The 20,368-nt window shown below is 39.5% G+C and overlaps 1 protein-coding gene across 7 annotated transcripts in view; it reads left to right on the top strand.

The window, feature by feature from the left end:
* LOC123868804 (dorsal-ventral patterning tolloid-like protein 1) overlaps positions 1 to 20,368 on the top strand; it is a 95,269-nt gene that overhangs the window by 72,859 nt on the left and 2,042 nt on the right. For 3 of the 7 annotated variants that reach the window (XM_045911416.1, XM_045911419.1, XM_045911417.1), the window contains exons 4-18: positions 2,795 to 2,866; positions 7,595 to 7,769; positions 9,084 to 9,110; positions 9,742 to 9,953; positions 10,560 to 10,767; positions 11,162 to 11,370; positions 11,995 to 12,130; positions 12,228 to 12,338; positions 12,662 to 12,879; positions 13,401 to 13,629; positions 14,105 to 14,303; positions 14,556 to 14,760; positions 15,388 to 15,517; positions 15,719 to 15,900; positions 19,528 to 19,619. In XM_045911416.1, the coding sequence (XP_045767372.1) occupies positions 2,795 to 2,866; positions 7,595 to 7,769; positions 9,084 to 9,110; positions 9,742 to 9,953; positions 10,560 to 10,767; positions 11,162 to 11,370; positions 11,995 to 12,130; positions 12,228 to 12,338; positions 12,662 to 12,879; positions 13,401 to 13,629; positions 14,105 to 14,303; positions 14,556 to 14,760; positions 15,388 to 15,517; positions 15,719 to 15,900; positions 19,528 to 19,604 (2,390 nt within the window). In that variant the 3' untranslated portion in view covers positions 19,605 to 19,619. Of the gene's footprint in view, positions 1 to 2,794; positions 2,867 to 7,594; positions 7,770 to 9,083; positions 9,111 to 9,741; positions 9,954 to 10,559; positions 10,768 to 11,161; positions 11,371 to 11,994; positions 12,131 to 12,227; positions 12,339 to 12,661; positions 12,880 to 13,400; positions 13,630 to 14,104; positions 14,304 to 14,555; positions 14,761 to 15,387; positions 15,518 to 15,718; positions 15,901 to 19,527; positions 19,821 to 20,368 lie in introns of those variants that run through there. The other 4 variants (XM_045911413.1, XM_045911412.1, XM_045911415.1 and 1 more) reach the window with 3 other exon arrangements.

Genomic DNA, 20,368 nt, shown 5'->3' with positions numbered 1-20,368 from the left:
TTTTGCAATACATGTACATATTTATGTACAACTTGTAATTAAGATACATTAAAATAATGTTCATAGTCAAGCAATTACTAGAGATACCTAACTTCTCATGAACTTTATCGCTAAATTGTGTCGAAATTTCAGCCCGTGAAGTTTGCTTCGTGGAGAAGTTACAGGATTCCTCGCTGAGATACGAATACGGCGAAGTTCATTTAATTAATGCCTCATATTCGAAAACTTCTCAGATAGGTACCTACTTGACAAAATGTATAGAGGCACGCCCCTTTATAACGTGCGTAGTTTATATTACTTACTAGCTGATGCCCGCGACTTCGTCCGCGTGGATTTCCGTTTTTCAAAATCCCGCGGGAACTCTTTGATTTTCTGGGATAAAAAATAGCCTATGTGTTAATCCAGGGTATAATTTATCTCCATTCCGAATTTCAGCCAAATCCGTCCTGTAGTTTTTGCGTGATTGAGTAACAAACATCCAAACATCCACACTTTCACATTTATAATATTATTAGGATAACGATTAGGATTATAGCCTACTACCGACTGCCCGCGACTTCGTCCACGTGGATTTAGATTTTTGAAAAATCCTTTGGGAGTTCTTTCACTTTTCGGGGAAAAAGTAGCCTATGTAATTCTTCTTATGTTTTAGTAAGTACAAGAATAGTGGTTCAACAGAGTCGCTCTACGCTCGAATATAAGATTGAAATCTATAGAGCGCACTTTGCTTAGACTTAAGTTTCAGTTAAAACGAGACAGATTTATGTCAGCGGTATAGCGCTATCTTGTTTTAACAGTGTCTGAGCAAATCAAAGAGCACTCTATAATAGGTCTCAGCCTGAGATTACAAGGAAAGTAAACGCGCGGCGCGGCGCGGCGTAGCGATCATCTATGCCCTTCTACGCCATGCTACGTTGCTACGAGTACGTTCGGACAGCCGTAGCAGCTACAGCCGTAGGACTGCGTAGGGCCGATTTTTCTAATACAAGTATGTATATAGTTACTTTCTCGGAAACGGCTTTAACGATTTGGATGAAATTTTGTGTTTAGGTGATGTTTTACTTTTCAAGTTTATTTAGATATGTGTCACTCCCGAGAAAGTTCTTTTCCCGTGGGAATTTATTTCATTGTAATGGCCAACGAAAGACATAAAACTCCAACCAAGTGTTGACAACTATTGTACAAATTTTCAGATCAATCAAATGAACGATGCCCGAATGCATAGGCAGGTAACGAACGCTCAAACAATTTTTATTTTTAAGAAGAAGATAATTGCTAAATAATCTTTACAACTAATTAACTTTGAATATTCGGCAGTTTTGTATAGAAAATCTTACAAGTCAGGTTTTCAAATTGACCTGAAATAGCTTAACGTCCAAATATATTGAAATAAAGTTTCTTACCATATAAAATTAAGAGAAAGAAGTTGTTTTATAGCTCCAGGATGGACTTAGAAGTGTTTTATTATACCTACCAACATATTACATGCGACTTACTGAGATGAACAATTTAGACAAGACCGTAAGCCCTGCGGGTTTAACTTTATAGATAGTCTTACTGAATGGTGCTTACCCTAGATGTGTTTTACAACTTGCTATTGAGTTTGCAAAGTTATAATAGATATGTAAGTCTATAATAGATACTTAGGATCGACGCATGCAGATGGAGTGGAGTGCAGTCTTCCTGAAAACTACCTAAACCCAGCTTAACGTAGTTTGACATACCGTTGAAATTAGTCTACTATAAAAAAAACATGGAAGACAGACAGACAGACAGCAGAGTGACATTAATAGGGATCCGTTTTCACCCTTTGGGCACAGAACCCTAAAAACAAGTAGATACACGTAAAATAACTAGGAATAGTGTGAAATCTGACTTAGAATTAAAACTAACTATTGAGTGATTTCTGGTGTTACGATCTCGGTTGACGTCGTTTTAACTAAAAATGACTTCACACTCCGAAATTGCTGTGCGTTAAAATACTTAATCTCAAATAGGTACTTCATTTCGCAGTAATTTACCTATTGATAGATTTCAATATTTATTCACTAATTTATTAGTTTTGATCTTTTAATTCAATTGCGTTAAATGTGATATTATTAAGATCATGAAACTTCTCCAACCAACAAAGCGGGACAGTAAGGCCGTGTCCCCACTAGGCGAACAGTGAGCGGCTAACTGTTTGCTTCCAGTTTGCCTCACTATAATTTTTAAATATAGTGCCTATGCAGCGCGTAATGTACGCATTTTGCGGCGTTTCGCTTGTCAACTCATTTAAGCGAGCGGCTGATTCGCAGCGAATGATGCGCGCGGTACGCTTATACTTAATTACCATTTACCTTCCCTCCCAAGAGTTTAGCCACATCTAACTCTAAATGCTCTAAATGAATAATAGTGAAGGCACACGATGCGTTGCGTTGACGGTGCGGCACCTGAGCGGTGCTGTTGCGTCATCCTATATAGAAATCACTGTACTGTATAATCTAAGCGATGCGTTACAACATTGTATGGCACCGCACCGCACACGCAATGGACTTGGGACCAGAGAGACGAGGCGGGGAGGTTTGCTGTGGCGTATGACATGGCGACGCCATACGCCGGAGCGGCAACATAGTGCCAGTGTGGCATCCAATACTCAAATCCACAGCGGTGCGGCGCCGCAACGCACCGAACACGCATCGTGTAGCCTCAGTCTTAGCGACCGATACGACGCTCAGAGCTAGCCAGTGGACAGTCAGCCGCTCACTGATCGCCTAATGGGGATACGGCCTAACTGGTTGTTATTTCTGTGCAGTGCTCGGGGGAGAGACCACGGAGCTCTCGAGTGCGGCTTCGCTCGCTGAACCCTCGCCTACTAAGCTTCCAAGTATGTCTATTCGTACATATCGCACAATTCATAGTTTACGCTTCAATAAGATCTCGGGACCGAGTACTTCTATACATTGTTTTAATTGCTTCAAGAACAGGGTCTAGTTTTTTTAATGGCATTTTTTTATATTTACACAACTAAGCCTGGTTTAGATTACCCTAGTCACTGTCAACAGTGACTGGCGTTAACAGGGCTCTCTCCGTCACTTACTCCATACAATCGTAGTTCCAATTTCATTTGAATATTAAGCAACCAAAGTCCATGAAATTTTGCAGACATATTCTAGAAACTAATATCTTTGCCTGTGGTGTTTTAAATTTTTCTAAAAATATGTAGTTTTAAAATTACAGGGGCTCAAAGATTTGTATGTGAATTTTTAAGACCGCGTAACTTTGAAACCGAATATTTTAACAGAGATCTAGAAAACCACAGGCATAGATATTAGTTTCTAGAATATGTCTGCAAAATTTCATGGACTTTGCAGACATATTCTAGAAACTAATATCTTTGCCTGTGGTGTTTTAGATTTTTCTAAAAATATGTAGTTTTAAAATTATAGGGGCTCAAAGATTTGTATGTGAATTTTTAAGACCGCGTAACTTTGAAACCGAATATTTTAACAGAGATCTAGAAAACCACAGGCATAGATATTAGTTTCTAGAATATGTCTGCAAAATTTCATGGACTTTGGTTGCTTAATATTCAAATTAAATCGGAACTACGTTTGTATGGAGCGAGTGACGGAGAGACCCCTCTTAATGTACGTTACAAGTCTTCTAATTTAGCCAGCGCTGGACTGACACGAAAAATGTTTACACGAGGGTGATTATGACAAAGTCACTGGTGTCTTTTTCACTGTGTTAATTTAAACCTGTCTTAGCATATAGGTACAGATAGCCCTTGCGAACATTAAGATTAGCTTTTTTGAGTCGCAGTTATCGTTAAGTTATTTATTTTTCATCGTTGTCACTAAAATAGTTATTTTGCATTTATTTTCTCACAATAATTATTTGATTTTATGGTTTGAACTTAGTAAAGTTATAGAGGTCTTATTCTAGCTTAAACTTAGTGTTTCAACATAGTTACACTGCACTTGAGTCGATTCTGACCCCGAGCACTTGCCCTCAATCCGATCTCAAGTTCTCTCTCAGAACCTCATTAAAAACCTTAGAAAATGCTAACAAAATATTTTTGAATCACTGAAATTATATTCGCACATCACCTACATCTATATCATAGTCATTAAAATTCCACAGTAATACGTGTGTTGGTTAACTCTACCATTTTATGCACGTAGTATAGTCTATTAACAGTGTCAAAGTGTATGGTCATATTATACTGGTACGCAGTTACATTGAGACAGCTCATGAGACTTGGGTTACAGAAGGGTAACAATAAACATAAAAATCACTCCGTACCCTGGCATACACTAAGCATAGTTACTTAATTTAATCTGTAATTTAGTGCAGGCTTACATTAAGACAGTGACTGGCGTTGGTTCTAGCGTAGACATATTTTTTGTCGATGTTAACATAAGATGTGGAACAAATCAAAAACTGGGCGCTGGACAAGCATTGACAAAAAACTTGAACCCTTTCTCACTAGTCACTTTTCTACTTGTGCGTCTATTCTAGGTTTAAATATAAATGTACAATAATATTATTCTATTTACGACCGTAAAAAAACTGCCAGTGGTCATTAAAAAAATATAGACCTGGTTTTTTTATTCTCTCTAATCCCTTTTAATGAAGGAATTAATTGAGTCTGCTACGTTAAACCTCCGCCGCTCGCGCGGTTTGCGCAAAAAGTTATAATGGCCATGGAAACGGTGTAACGTAACCTACCACACAAAGAATTAAAAAATATAACTGCACCACATTTTTTTAAAAACATACTAGAGGGATTTTGTAATAAATCATCAATAATGCGGGATGCGGGCGATGGAAAGAGCTATGCTTGTAGATTTTCTACATGACCCCCCACTAGATGGATATAAGACATGATACAAATTCCATAGTTAAAAAAACTTGTACCACAAGTTTTTTTTGCTTTCTTGTCCCGTTTATGTACTTACCGGACCGGCAGTTATTCGGCGAAACAAAGTTAGACAATTTCATTCTTTTAGAAAGTATTTTGAAATTATTCTCAATGTACGTATAATACGTATCTAGGTACTTATGCTGAATATGAAGGTTTTTTTTTTCAAAAAAAATGTTAAGACAATAAATGTTCTACAAATCATATTTTGTAGAACATTTATTTGGCACCTAATAAGAAGGTAATAAATAGTACGCGACAGGTTGAGATTGCAATCGGGGTGAAAAAAACAGGAAATCATTTACAAAAAACTTCGAACTTAATGCGTTCAGGTTTTATTTCATATTCGTTGTACAAAAACAGAAATTTAAAATAACGGGTCATAGCATTTTTTTCTCGTACCCACAAACAGAACCCACGTCCGTGAGTTGCTAGTTTTTGTTTGCGCTGCAACGCGGTCGTATTGTGTCGTCCCGCATTACGAGTATCATGATATTGTCGACTTCATGAAATACGAATTTTAATTTTTAACCCCCGACCCAAAAAGAGTACTGTGTATGTAAACTGTGTATCTGTCTGTGGCATCGTAGCGCCTAAACGAATGAACCGATTTTAATTTACTTTTTTTTGTTTGAAAGGTGGCTTGATCGAGAGTGTTCTTAGCTATAATCCAAAAAAATTGGTTCAGCCGTTTAAGAGTTATCAGCTCTTTTCTAGTTTACTTGTAGAAAAGAAGGTTGGATAACCGTTAGGTTCATAATATTACGTCAATTGACAAATGTCAAGCTGTCAAGATGGACGTTGCCTAGATACATAATTATTTATTTGAAAATGATGTTTTGGAAAACTCAGATACTTTGGATCGTAGGCGCGGAATAGTCCAAGAAAATCGGTTCAGCCGTTTGAAAGTTATCAGGTCTTTTCTCGTTACTGCAACCTTCACTTGTCGGGGGTGTTATAAATTTTTAATTTACACTTGTCATCCTATACATACTAACTACTTACCTAGATTCATGATGTTCTCTATTTTTGGGTTCCGTACCTCAAAAGGAAAAAAGGAACCCTTATAAGATCACTTCGTTGTCTGTGTGTCTATTTAGAAACTTAAAGGTCCCGTTGACCTTGAATTATGAAATTCGGCAGGTGGATAGATCTTGTAGCACAAGTAAAGGGAAAAAGGAAAGGAATTTCTAAACTTACTCAACCTTTGATTTTTAGGAACCTACTATATTTACGCGTAGATTTAGATGTACAACTTGTTTGTAAATCTAGGGTTTGTATCAGTTAAAAATAGGTCAAATTGATTTTAGCTTCTTTCTTCGATTAAGTCTCGATTCTTATCCTCCCATCATTAGGTATTATCGGATGGCAAACTTCTGTTTCAAGTCAGAGTTTGATAGGATCTAAATTGAATTTTCATTTTGATTAGACATTTCCGAATATGATCATGATTTTTTAAAACGTACAGACCTGTTGACTAAAGTAGTGATTGAGGCTGAATTAACCTATTACCTATAACCTAATAACACAGTACCTAAGTACCTAGTAAAATATCTAGGCCTAATATTAGATGACAAACTTATATGGGACTCTCATATCGACCAAATTTGTTCGAAATTAGCATCACTCACCGGAGCATTACGTAAAGTCTCAAATTGTATCCCACACAAAATCCGAACAGTAATTTACAACGCCCTTGTTAAGTCACATTTGGAGTACTTGATAGAAATCTGGGGATCAGCTGCACAAACACACATTAACAAATTACAAAGAACCCAAAATAAACTAATAAAGACACTATTTCATTATAATTACCTAACACCAACTAAAGACCTATACAGACAAACTAAACTGCTTAACATAAAACAATTATACACATACAACACATGCCTACTCATTAGAAAAATTACTACTAAAACTGTACATACAAATATATCATTTAAACAAAGATCTATTACCCATAATCTTAGAAATAAAAGCAAAATACACATTTGGCAACCACGAACAAAAACCTATGGGAGCAAAAATATTATGTGTGAGGGTGTACATATGTTTAATAACATACCTGATATAGTCAAGCAGTCTAAAAATATTAGTCAGTTTAAGAATAGGTTAAAAATATATATAGCGGAAAATATTGTGTAAATAGAAACTGTAAATTATTACTCAAAATTGTATTAGTTAATAAGTCAGACTAAATTGTAGCAAATAAATAATTAGGATGATATAGTTTTAATAATATAGTATAATATAAAATTTAAAGTGTAAATGCATGCGTCTGTGTAAGTACTGAAATGTATATAATAATCTTAATGTAAGTGAACAGTATGTTCTTTTTGAGAATAAATTCTTTTAAACCGAAGTTAATTTCCACGATTGAAATTCAGGTGACGGCTAATTTCGATCACTTCCCGTATCTTTCGCGGTACCTACCACATCGACTACGTACGAGTATAGCTGGTACAGTGCAGTACCTTACGATAGTTTAAACGTTAAAATTCAGGCGTGAGACAAACATGGCGAAACAAACAACCGTGGACGGACGCGCGCTATAATTGGCTGAGATATTTTCGCGCTATTTAAAAATAAGATTTCTGCGCAGGTACATCCCCATAACTTATGAAAATGGTAGTGCTGTACCATGTCTTGACTACGTGAAATTATATTAATTGGGTATACACGTTTCAGAGTGCGACCGCACGTTCGTGAGCCGCGGCGGCGCCTTCAACAGCACCTTCCACGCGCCAGAGCTGCACAACCCCAACAACCACAGCCGCCAGTGCCTCTACACGTTCCTCGCGGCGCCGGGCCAGCGCGTGCTTGTGGAATTCCGCACCTTCGACCTGCGAGGCAGACCGCCAGAGTAAGTTTTCTGTAATACTCCAAATAATTATAGACTCTTCATTTTCCATCCAGAAAAATTAGAAGAAGAACGCTATCTACTGCTGGAAGAACATTATCATCAGTCTATCTCTTTCCACTGCTGGATATGTCATTCCGGGAACACGCCAGCACATGACGTCCTTCCACATCCACAGCCACAACCAATTCCTGGCACCCGGCGGATCAACATTCTTCTTCGGGTATATTTAGTAATGCTTAGGTATAGCGGTACGCGGCCTCCACTTCTGAACATATCTGCGGATATTTTATTATATTCTGCGACAGATCTGGAAACTGGCGTTTCAGCTTTCCAACATTTTAAACTGAGATATCGATTTTATTTATTTTCGTATTTAGTTTCGCAGACATATTCCTCATATTTTGAGCTAAATCTGTACCTACCTATATTATACCTATTCTGTTTCTTATGCAAAATTCTTCGTTGTGAATTTTATATCTCTTATTGAGTACCATAATAGACCATTCTGCAATCTGCTCTGCAACTCCGGATTAGCGGATGAGTAGACTCCTTCAAAAAGGACGTCATTGTTTCGTCATCCTACTTTATACTCTACTATTTCTCATACAAGTCGTGGATTTTACTCCTCACAGAGTTATTCAATAAGTATGTCTCGCTCCATAACACGCTCAGCAACTTCAAATTTGCGGATGGCCAGACTCCTTTATTAAGGGACTCTTACCATATTTCAATTGTTCGTCATAAAACACGAGTAACAGTAACAATAATTATTGTATTCCATTCAATTGTGACGAATGTCAGAAACAATAATTACGATTCAACGTTAAATTAACCACAATCATTCTAATGCTAATAATACCGTTTTGTCACAATGGCACCATTTTATGTTATACCTATACCGACAATCTGTTGTGCCCGACCTATCCTAGATGACGTAAACAATAGGCAGCTTAATTAAAATACATTGCAGTTATTGAGACTCACGTGCACAAGAACAGTTAACTGATTTAGATTTTTGTAATGCTTTCACTCTTTAAAGCAAGGCGGCGTATAAAATTAACTGAATCTATTTTAGTATCCTTGTGCCATTAAGCTTTAATAAAGTCAGTTTTATCAGTTTTTAAGCTTTCGACATACCTAATACTTACCTATAAGTCACTATTATGAATTCTGTGACCTAGTCAAAAGAAGTAGCAAAAATCTGCCACAAAATCTAGTTTCGACGACATCAATTCACATTTGCGCAGAAACTTTTCCACAAAACCATTGGATTTCATTACTTATCGTACTAATGCTTGTTGTTGTTTTTTTCAGTGGAGCGGCAGTGGGGGAGCTCCCATCGTGAGTATTGCTTTCTCTACTTTTTCCAATAAATACAAAAGGGAGGCAAGTATGTTTTGGTGAGAATAGTTTGGGAAATGGGTCGAGCAGTTTGTGGAAACCTTGACTCCGATAATGCCAACCTGATTTATTCACGACAATATCTCGAATTTATGTCTAACGGAAAAATATACTTAGTTTGCTATTTGTTGCCTTCGCTTCGATAAACCATTATAATTAATGATTAAACCAACTGCTCTGTAAGTGAAATTCTATTTTAATTATACGAAGGCTTTGCCCGAAGAAAATATCGTTGGTTGATCTGGTTAAAATTCTGAAATCCTTGAAAACAAATTTTCCATTTTTCAGAAATAGGGGATATCTTAGTAGTCCATAAGTATCCATACTAATATTATAAATGCGATGCTGTTTTTGTCCTTCTGCTAGCTTTTCACGGCCTAACTGCTTACCGATTTAGAAGAAATTTGGTACAGTGATAGTTTGAATCTTAGGGAAGGACATAAGTTACTTTTGGTCCCGGAAAATATCTATTATTTTCCGGGACTTTTAAAAACCCTAAATCCTTGTATATTATGGAGTTCCGCAAAGTATTGCTTGTGTAGTCTATACATCCTCTGTTGTCGTGGGGCAGGTGCATGCACGAGTACATGGACATCTACTCGGAGATGGTGTCGCTGGAGCCGGGCGAGCTGGTCAACTCCGCGTTCGGCGGCCGCTACTGCGGGCCCATCCCGCCGCGCCGCCGCGTCTCGCTCAACCGCGCGGTCGCGCTCGCCTTCTTTACCGACCACACTTACACGCCGCCTACACTATTCACGGGAACCTATCGCTTTATCAACGCTTGTGAGTATACAAGTAATACTTAATAAAAAAAGCTGCCCTGAAAAAAAAACGAACTGAAAAGTTAAAAAAAATCATTAATCAAAAAAAAATCTGTCACGGTATGATCGCCGTGCCTTGTGAAAGCAGTCATAATCACTCATACATTTTATTATGTACTTTACATGGCAAGGTAGTGCCGTCATATGAAAACGGTCTTTTTTTGTTTGGGGAGATGGAAAATCCAAATAACTCAGTGGTTTGGGCATGCATGACTCCGCTAGAGATGCTGCCCAATGGCTTATGGATTAAAAACCTCCTTCCCTCCTTCGCTCCATCTTTCAGGTAAAACCTTTGAAAATCTATCTTGATTCTGCCTATTTTATCCTTAATTCTTCTATGTGAAAAGGGCCTTTTGTGTCTCAGCACAGTTTACGACAGTTAGGTAGCTTGTAACAAAACGTCACTGGCAGGCGTAAAATGTTCCTACATTTGACGCTAAGTAGCCTATGAACAGCCTATTTTTCTTTGATGTCACGTCACCCATACCCTAATATTTGACACATCGTCGATTCAGGATCAAACCGAGTCTTCCCACACTGTAGTTCACTAAGAAGTTTCTGGTTCCAGCGGAGTTCGAAGTGGGAACGCCAGTGCCGAACACGCTGTGCTCGTACGTGATCGAGGCGAGCAAGCGCAAGACGGGGCTGCTGCTGTCGCCGACCTACCCCGGCGTGTACCCCAAGGACATCGTGTGCAACTACATGTTCAAGGGCCAGGCCGGCCAGCGCATCCGCCTCGAGTTCCGCGACTTCGACCTGTTCTTCGGCGGACCGCAGTAAGTAGAACACCTCCCACTTATAAAACCACTACGACCTCCCTAGTGCAGTCGTCTTATAAGTGGAAGGTTCCCGATTTATCGAATCTGGCAGAGGCAACTTGAGACTTTATTAGGTTTTCTAAATTGTCTTTCGTCTGGTCTGGTGGGTGACTTGAGCCGTGATTAGTTACCACCCTACCGGCAAAGCAGTGCAGCCAAGTAGCCCGCTTCCATCTTAGACTTCATGACATCCCATCAGGTGAGATCAAAATCAAGTGCTAACCTGTATCAGAATAGATAATAAAAAAGTCTTCAAATCATCAGATCGCGGTGTATTGTGACAACTTACGCATAGTCACCGTCAGATACTTACCAGACGCATCGAAAAGCTCCACAGCTGGTTTGTCCACAGCTGCCCGTTCGACTGGGTGCGCGTGTACGACGGGCCCGACAACACGTCGGCAGTGATCGGCACGTACTGCGGCCAGCAGCGCAACCTCGTGCTGTACTCCAGCGACGAGCGCCTGCTGGTCACCTTCTACACGCTGCCGCGCGCCGCCAACACGCAGAACCGCGGCTTCAAGGGTATCTTCGAGTTTTCAGAGAGTTTTGTTAAGTTAGGTGAGTTTTTGCACCCAGATTTGTAGAGTAAGTATTTTATCAGAGTTCAATCACCACCAATGTACGGTCGGCCTCAGAACTCGAGTAACAATTCCGCAATTACATCAAAAACCTGTCACACTTATGACCTTTTTCTATAAACACGCCACACACACCCAACGCATATGCATATTCGTGTAGCTTAAACGACTTACGGCCTTTGACCTACCAGTAGGTACTACCAGAGAAGTTAACCACCTGAACTAATAATAGTCCATAACTTCTTTAGTCTGAGTAAAGAAGTTATGGACTTGATAAACAATGAGGGAGTTAAGCCATGAAGAAGTCTAGTACTGCAAGTTGTTGTAGTTTATTTATTGCAAATATGAGTAAACAATGCAGATGTTACAAAAACAAAAAAGATGAGCCAGATTTTAATGATGCAATTGCTATCCATGAAACATCTCGTATTATTTTGGGTAGAGCTACTGTTACTCAACTTACAAAGAATTCAGTTTTTACCAACACTCTTTTATTGCATCTTGCATTCCCTATTTTATGAGCTCCAATATCGCAATTAGAACCTTTTATATTTAAATGTATTAATAAAAGACCTACCTTACCTTACCTTAACTTCAATTTCAGATTTTATAAGTAAACACGACGCCGAGCACATCAGGGGCTCGGAGTGCGATCAGAAAATACTTAGTAAAAAGGAATCTACAGGATTCGTGTACCATCCAAATTATCCATTCCCCTATATACCAAAAGTTGTTTGTAGGTAAGAGTTTTATTTCTACTAATAATAATTATGTATATCTATTTATTTTACTAACCTATTGGAAGACTGTTGAATTAAAAATCTGTTTAATCCCCAGATATTTTATATATGGTATGCAAGATTCACAAAATTTGGAGAGAGTCCGGTTAGAGTTCCAGAACTTTTCTATATCAAAAACTATACCAAAGGGAGAAAGTCCTAAAGCGGAGTAAGTGCCATCTTCTCTAAATCATTTATAGAAAGAAACTTTTAATAGATCAAAGGTTTCGGGATAAGACTAAAATCTGAAAGCTTGCTACTGTTGCAACTTCCATTAGTACTCATAGCATAAGCTTTGCATCTAGTAGTTGCTGTGCTAGATATTATACTTCTCATCAAAAAAAAAATCGAAACACTTCATAACTGAAAGGTGTTGCACGGTGTTACGATTTTTTTGATGGGGCTTTGAGTTCCGTCTATAGTTTCATCATGTTCAGATTATCTGAATTCGTAGTTTCAATTTTTTTGACCTGAATTTTTCCAAACTTGTAGCAGCGCATGTCCGGATGGATACTTGAAGGTTTACCTCCGCGGCCAGGAGGCGACTGACTCATATGACAAGCACGATGCGGAATTGTGTGGGGAGAGGGAGGAAGGCCCTCCCGCCTTCCCTCCACCGCTTCTGTCAGACGGGCCACGCCTGGTCATGGTGTTCAGCTCCGGAGACTACCAGGGACGAGGATTCAAGGCGAAATACACTTTTGAGACTGGTGAGCTTGGACTATTTCTCTTGTTTGTTTGAGGTTGGTGAATTTGGACTGAAATAGTCTTCTTCGTCTTAACAAGCTATTTTCGATGTCAATCAGGAAATCAATTTTGTTTTGCTGTTGCTCTGCTAAAAAATCATCGTCAACATCAACATCAACAGTCCTTTGTAAACCCAAGCCAGCTACAGAAGATTTTTCCAACGCTCTTTATCAATCAATAAAGTTGTCGCAGCAGTCACTTTCATAGGTTCCATTGCTAATGCTTAATATAGAAACTGATGGCGAATCTTTTCAGCAGATCGGCAGACGCTGCTCAAATCTAAGCGTATGTTTTACTTGAGTGTTTAAACTGTCGTGAGTGATATCCATTATAAATATAGCTGATAACTCAACCGTGCCGCGTTGGAAGCAGAATCCTTGTGATAAAGGAGCTCAGATGGATATGAAACTAGGTATTAGGGTTTACTTTGACTAACCATGTGAGTACAGCCGGTACCAGCTGTATTTGTTTTACTTGTTTCCAGAATACCGTGTGCCAGGCACCGCGGCGCCGGGCGGTGAGTGCGCGTTCACATATCGCTCTGAAGCGAAGAAACGTGGCGAGTTCAACTCGCCCCGCTACCCCTCGAACTACCCGTCGCACACCAACTGCACCTACACGCTGGTGGCCACGCCCAACGAGCAGGTCACCGTGGTGTTCGACCACTTCAAAGTGCGCGCTGACTCGTGGAACGCCACAGCTGGCTTGTATGGGTAAGTTCAACTCGCCCCGCTACCCCTCCAACTATCTGTCGTACATCAACTGCACCTACACGCTGATGGCCGTCGTATTCGACCACTTCAAGGTGCGTGCTGCCTCGTAGAATGCCACTGCTGGCTTGTATGTGTAATTACTAAGCTAACAAAATAGTTTTTGTTGGTGGTGAAAATCATCCTGAAAGTTTTTAGGCGTGAATGCGTACTTCACTGCCTACTTCACTGAACGCGATAGTTAATAAACCCATTACAAAGTCTAAGACCTCGTCGCTTTTTCTAATAAATTTTTCAGCACACCACAATTTCAAGAGATACATTTGCAGAAGAGAGGTGTTTCTTGTAGGTGCTGCGGAACGGCCATTGTATTTCAATATATTACAAGGTTTTTGCATATCGTATTTTACTCGTCATCTAGGGGACACTCCGAACGTAGGTCGAATTTCGAACTAATCTATCGTTTTCTCTATTCCAGTGGCGCAACATGCATGGAAGACTGGGTGGAGGCTTGGTGGACGGGCCGCGAGGGCAGCCGCGTTCCACTCGGCCGCTGGTGCGGACTCGCCACGCCCGGCCCGCTGCAGTCGCCGCGCGGAGCCCTAGGCCTCCTCATTGCATTACACACCGACTATGAATCTGTTGCGTCCGGGTTCAAGGCGCGATACGTTTTTGAGGTTAGCAGGCTTAAATCAACTCATAATGAAGGGAAATTAAGACGCAGTTCTTCCTGCGATTTTGTCGACGATAATTATTATGTATTTGAATTTCGTTCTATTCTGTACTTACCTTAAGAATTCATCATAGTTTATCATCATAAGATATCAATTCTATTCTATGATATCATAAATTGCCTTACCAGGATTTCAGTTTATCATGAATTATTGGCAGATCCTAGGCTGATCAGTCCTTTGTCTCTCTGGTTCTAGCCGGCGAAGTCAATCTTTGGCGACTGCGGCGGCAACGTGTCCGGCTCGTCGTGGGGCGCCGTGACGTCGCCGCGGTACCCGCTGCCCTACGAGCCGCCGTCGCGCGGCGCCGCCTCGCGCGTCTGCAACTGGTTCATCACGGCGCGCCCCGGCAAGCGAGTTCTCATCAACTTCGATCACTTCGCCGTCGAGGGGCATCTTACAGGTACTATTTTCTTTTTCACTTCTCATGCTTCCTTATGCTTTTCTTTTTCACTTTTCATGCTTCTTTATGCCGAGTGTAAACTTAAAGTATCAAATTTTTATGCCTTTGGGCATAAAAGTGTCCTATGGAAATTTCTATAGTGCCTAGCCTCCTATGTTCCTATGCTCTTCTGGTACTTGATTGATGTAAGCTACAGTTGGTATCAATCATGTCAAAGAAATTCGATCTTGAACATGCGCAATGGTTGATATGTCGATCTGCATATTTGGCGTCCCGTTAAATGGCCTTTGACCTTGTACCTGCGCAGGGGGGGAGGGGGGGGGGATTTATCGATGTATAGCTAGAGCACACGTAATGATCAGAGGAGGTGAAGTAGGTATGAGATGTAAGTTTACCTACAGCTCAGCTTACCTACAGTCACGCTCGCGTATCACTGTTTCATTTCGTCGCGACAAAGTTGGGAATGGTCTTCGAGTGTAAGTTCATGGAACCAGGTATAATACTAACTGAAAGATATTTGTACGATCGGTTTCCTTTAATCATGAGAACACCTATGTACCTGTATACATGTGAGAGCGAGATAGAGTTCGAAGGAGTGAACATGAAAACTTGGTGTTTTTGCTGCAGAGCGCGGATGTCCGGCGGCGGTGCTGCGGCTGTGGTACGAGAGCCCGGGCCCGCCGCTCGAGCTGTGCGGCGAGAAGGCGCCTTCCGACCGCTGGCAGTACCTCTCCACATCCAACTCCATACGACTCTCGTGAGTATCGTGACGATACTGACTAAGCAGCGACTGCCCGACTCACACGAATTAAACAATTTTCCTCCTGACTCCTGAGCCCAATTGGGTATGGAACCACATTGCATTTTTCCATGCCAACATTCCTCAACAGGCCTCATTAGTCATGTTATATGATTTATCAAACACGTTATACCAGTGGCACCTATGAAATGCTTCCAGGTTTATAATAGCTGACAAGTCGGTGGGCGCGGGCGGGTGGCGCGCCATCTGGACCGAGGTGACAGTGGGCGGCTCGGGCGACAATTGCCCGGCGGCGTGCGGCGGCGCGTGCCTGCCCGAGCGCGCCGCGTGCTCCGGCCTGCAGCACTGCGCGGGCCAGCCCGCTGGCAGGCCCGACTACTGTTAGTATATGCCACGATACCAGCTAAGTATAGTGCGTAAAGCCTGACCAGAAAAATATAATACCTCACCATATTGCGGAATACTCGTAGAATCAACTCCTTTCAGCAGTGTTCCCACTAAATTACAACGTGAGGTTATTAAAGGGGGCGGACCAACAAATCCCTGAAAGGCCGGCACACATCGGCGGTACCTCTGGTGCTGCAAATGTTCATGGGCGGCGGTAATCACTTAACAACAGGCGGCCCGCCTGCCCATTTGCTCGCTTTTTTATTATTAAAAAAAAACTCATTTATACAAGACTTTAATCTAGTGGCGCCCCCAGAACAAGTTTTTTATATTTCTGATCAGGCTATAAATTTTGAGAAAGGACTCGCCATATTTGCGCAACATCATTGTCATCTTAAAAGTGCAGTTTAGCGTACTAATTATAGTAATTTTGAGATGACAGTTATACAGAGCAAATGTGGCGGCATAGACATCTTCACCCACTTCATAATCAACAAGCGCCCTACAGGCTTAACACTAGTTCGGACTACATTAGTATTTTAATCGAATAGCGGGTAATTTAGGAACTGAACGTGTCTAAACACCAAAATTTTTGTCGATTAGATAAAAGTTTTGGTGTTAAGAATTAGACACGTTTACTTGCTAAATTATTTGCTACTCGACTATAATACTAATCTACTCTGAACTAGCCTGTATAGTTCGTTTCACGTAAAAGACAACTAACCTTGTACCTGCGCAGTAGGCAATTTTGTTCAATTTAATAATAAGCAGTGAGGGGCAATGTAAAGGGTGTAAATTATATTCGGTCACGCATTAGTTTCCTTGGCAAATTAAGTGGCTCGGGGAGAAAGGCGGAGCGCACATTAGGCCTGTTCAACAGTGGACATCCACAAGTGACGATGATGATGATGATGATTAGTTCATTCAGTCAATTATTTGATTCGCAGCCTGTACGTAAGAGTAGAACAAAGTAGGTACTCTTGCGCAGACACACGCCCAACCTCTCCACTATCGCCCGGCATCTTTTTACGTGAAACAAACTGTATAATGATCTAATACCTAATAATCGATATATCGAATTTGGGATTCTGGTGATTGATAATAATTTACAAAGCCCGATTACTGTTAGTATAAAACGAATCTTCATATTAACATCAGTTTAAATTTTAGACCACACTCATACACATTTAGGTACAACAGATAACATGCAAACATTTGAACAAAAATCATCTTCAGCTAACCAGATAATGTCTGTTAGAACGCATCTTGCTAAGAAATTATTGGTTAAACAATAGAATAGACTAGGACTGCGTGCAAACAGCACAACCATTAAACTTACCTGAGCTGTTAGCCGTATGTCCATAACACTAACAATTACAACACAAGTCATACTTAAAAACTGCGACTTTTTATTTTAGCTTAGCCAGACATTACTAAAAAAATTGCCAGATCTCATCTCAAATGTGCCTAGTCGAATTTCTTAACCTTACACAGCAAAAATTAGGTACCTAGGTCCCCGTGACCGAAATATATTTGAACTATCGTAAAAAATATACACGACATGCATCTTATTTCTTAGTGGTGATTTGGCTTGTGCAAAACAATTATTATTATCATTGTCACAGAATCATACAAACGTAGCGCTGGACATTTGCTAATACTACTGCAGTAATAATGCACAAAAACACATGCACAATGCACCTGATTGAGAAATGTATCTATAAAGTTACCTATATTATACCCACGTGTTTTATCAAATAAATGTATACCTACGAATAGAAAGATATTTTTTGGAACTAAAATTTGACCCCTACTTACGACTTACGAGTAGGAACCTATGTCTAGGTTAGGTTAATATTATGTAATTTTTGAACCATTAATGTAAGCTACATATCATGTGTGACTTTGTAAAGTTAAGACAATTTGAAAAGCAATCGGTGATGTGATGTTGTCGAAAAATGTCATTAAAATTGAGCATTTAAAAACTACTAAACTGTTTTAAAAACTGAATTAAGAAAAATACCTGAAAGACAAGTTATTGTAATTTTGTTTCAATAGACTTTTTTTCAAAAGTTAAATTGGCGCCTAAATTGGGACTCGGATCTAACTTGAATTGAGTACCAACCCGTTTTTTTTTATTAAAAAAAAAACTTTAGGAAAGATATTTTATATTATTTTTGACGCTAATTTAATGACAAAATTACTTCTACCGATTGCTGTATACGACAAATCTAAATATATAACATAATTGGTTTACAAATCATTAAGTAATTATTTAAGTATCTATAATATAATATTTTTATCTAATTTAGGGTACAGTTTTCAAAATTTCCATTTACTAGTATTTATAGACTACATTGTTATTCGTATGTTGTTCTTCGCACTTTGCAATTTCACATACAATATTGTATCTACACAGTTGCATTTTGTTGTTGCAAAAATATAATAATAAAATAACCATTTTATAAAATGTAGATTTTCATGGAGTAAGCAGTACTATTTAGTTCTTCAAACAGCCATATTTTTGTGTTTACCACTAAATACAAAACATAGTGAAGTTTTTCCTTAGGCATATTTTGAAGGTGAAAAAGATAATTCGTATGCAAACGCTTCTTGCTGCTTACTCCTGCTTTGCTCTAATAATTGTAAGATATTGTACTAAAACACTGTAGAACTGTTAAATGTAAAATTTAAATAACATAAATAACATTACGATCACTGTACTTTTACCTTCTCAGTATTGACGGTTCAATGCAATCTTTGTCTCAGAGGATATTCTTATATGTTAAATGTTGGTAGGTGTTTAGAATCGATGACAATTTGAACTGTTGGTGAAAATAGCGCAATATATTGACGATGTTGCAAGAATGTGGATCTTTTTATTTACAAGCTACGTTCTCCTTTTATAAAACAACTTTTTAAATCTCTTCACTTAACATAATATGTCATTCTACATCCATAAACTATGCTCCACCTAAATAGTTGTTTAAAGTCCGTCTGAATTTTTTTCTTATATTTATATACTGTGATGACTCAGGGGAGATGAAGAAAAGAAAATTGTTATTTGTACATACATTTTCTGATTAAATAGGTGTGAATTCCTTATGGGACGAAGTTGCATTGAGTCATCGCACTATGGGGCCCCGGGCACCGCGTCCAATCATAGAAATACTTGAATCAAATTGCATACTTTTTATAGCCGATTAAACCCATCATTACATTACGTGTAAATTTATTTTAAAACAGTTTAACTTTGTCGCGTTTAGCTTTACTCTAGATTTCTTCATTTGAAACGAGTATTTCTATTAAAAAAAACAAGTGTAGCAATGTTTTCCAGAGTGCAACTCAAGTTGTGTGTTCAATTTTGGAAAGCATACCTACATATTGCAAATTCAACCATCAGAGGTCAGATATTTTGAAAACTTATAACACTTAGCTTCAAAAAGGATACCTTGCCTAACCTCGGAAGACAGCGGGTGGTTGATTCTGTAATCTGCTTAGATTTCGTGCGTTTCCCCCAAAAACCGAACGGTTGAAGACAGTTTTGGTGTGAACGTACCGGGATCGGGGCTGTGTTGTGTGTTGGGGCGGTCCCCGGGCTGACGCGGCGGTGTGCGCAGGCGGTGCGGCGTCGGGCCAGGCCGCGCCGCGCGCCGTGCTCGTCGTCCTCTCGCTTGTGCTCGCCGCCCCGCACTGACCGGGCGCTGCACACGTGAGTCTATATATTCCTTCACCTCCACCCTTCACCACGCTTCCACACGCCTTCGCCACTGCCTTGCACTTGAAGCCTTGCTGTGTCATTTCTGCTCAGCTTCTCACCTGCTTTTTCTATATCATCACCATGAATTCACAGCCGCCATTTAGGTCAACATAAAAGCCAATAGATATTTACTATGCATACCTACTTAATAAAATTTGCAATGAAACGTTACCTACATAAATTAAGTTACAGGAGGTAGGTACTTACCCAACATTTTTGGTCCTTCGAACCCAGTTAATAATATCATAGATACAAGTGATTTTAAAAATCAAATTACCTAATTTTAGAACTAGTATTAAGTAAAATATTAAGTACTACGAAAATATTATACCTACTCTTGTATATTTAAAACTTAATAGTTATAACTTTGAAAAGAGCAACCCTCGAGCTTATGGTGAGTCTTCTCGATAGTTCTGACGACCCGACACGGTGGTAATTCATTCATTTGACTAGATACCTACCAATTCATAAGCTCAAAAAGCTTTTTAATTTTGTCTGTATCCTAGTTTAACTAACTAGATAGGATGCAGTGAAAACACTGAATAATTGATTTTCGTTAAAAACATGTTTGTTTCTTTATTATGACACATTATCTAGTGTTCTAAATGCAGTTATTTGGTAAAGGTGTGATCATTATCATTATTCTTCTTTCAAGTGGATTGCTTTTGCCGCAAGATGTCATCGATCACTTTGCATCACGT

Source organism: Maniola jurtina, chromosome 10 (genome assembly GCF_905333055.1).
Source record: "Maniola jurtina chromosome 10, ilManJurt1.1, whole genome shotgun sequence".
NCBI lineage: Eukaryota > Metazoa > Arthropoda > Insecta > Lepidoptera > Nymphalidae > Maniola > Maniola jurtina.
Note: the sequence above shows the minus strand (reverse complement) of the source record. Positions and strands in the feature narration are given on the sequence as shown.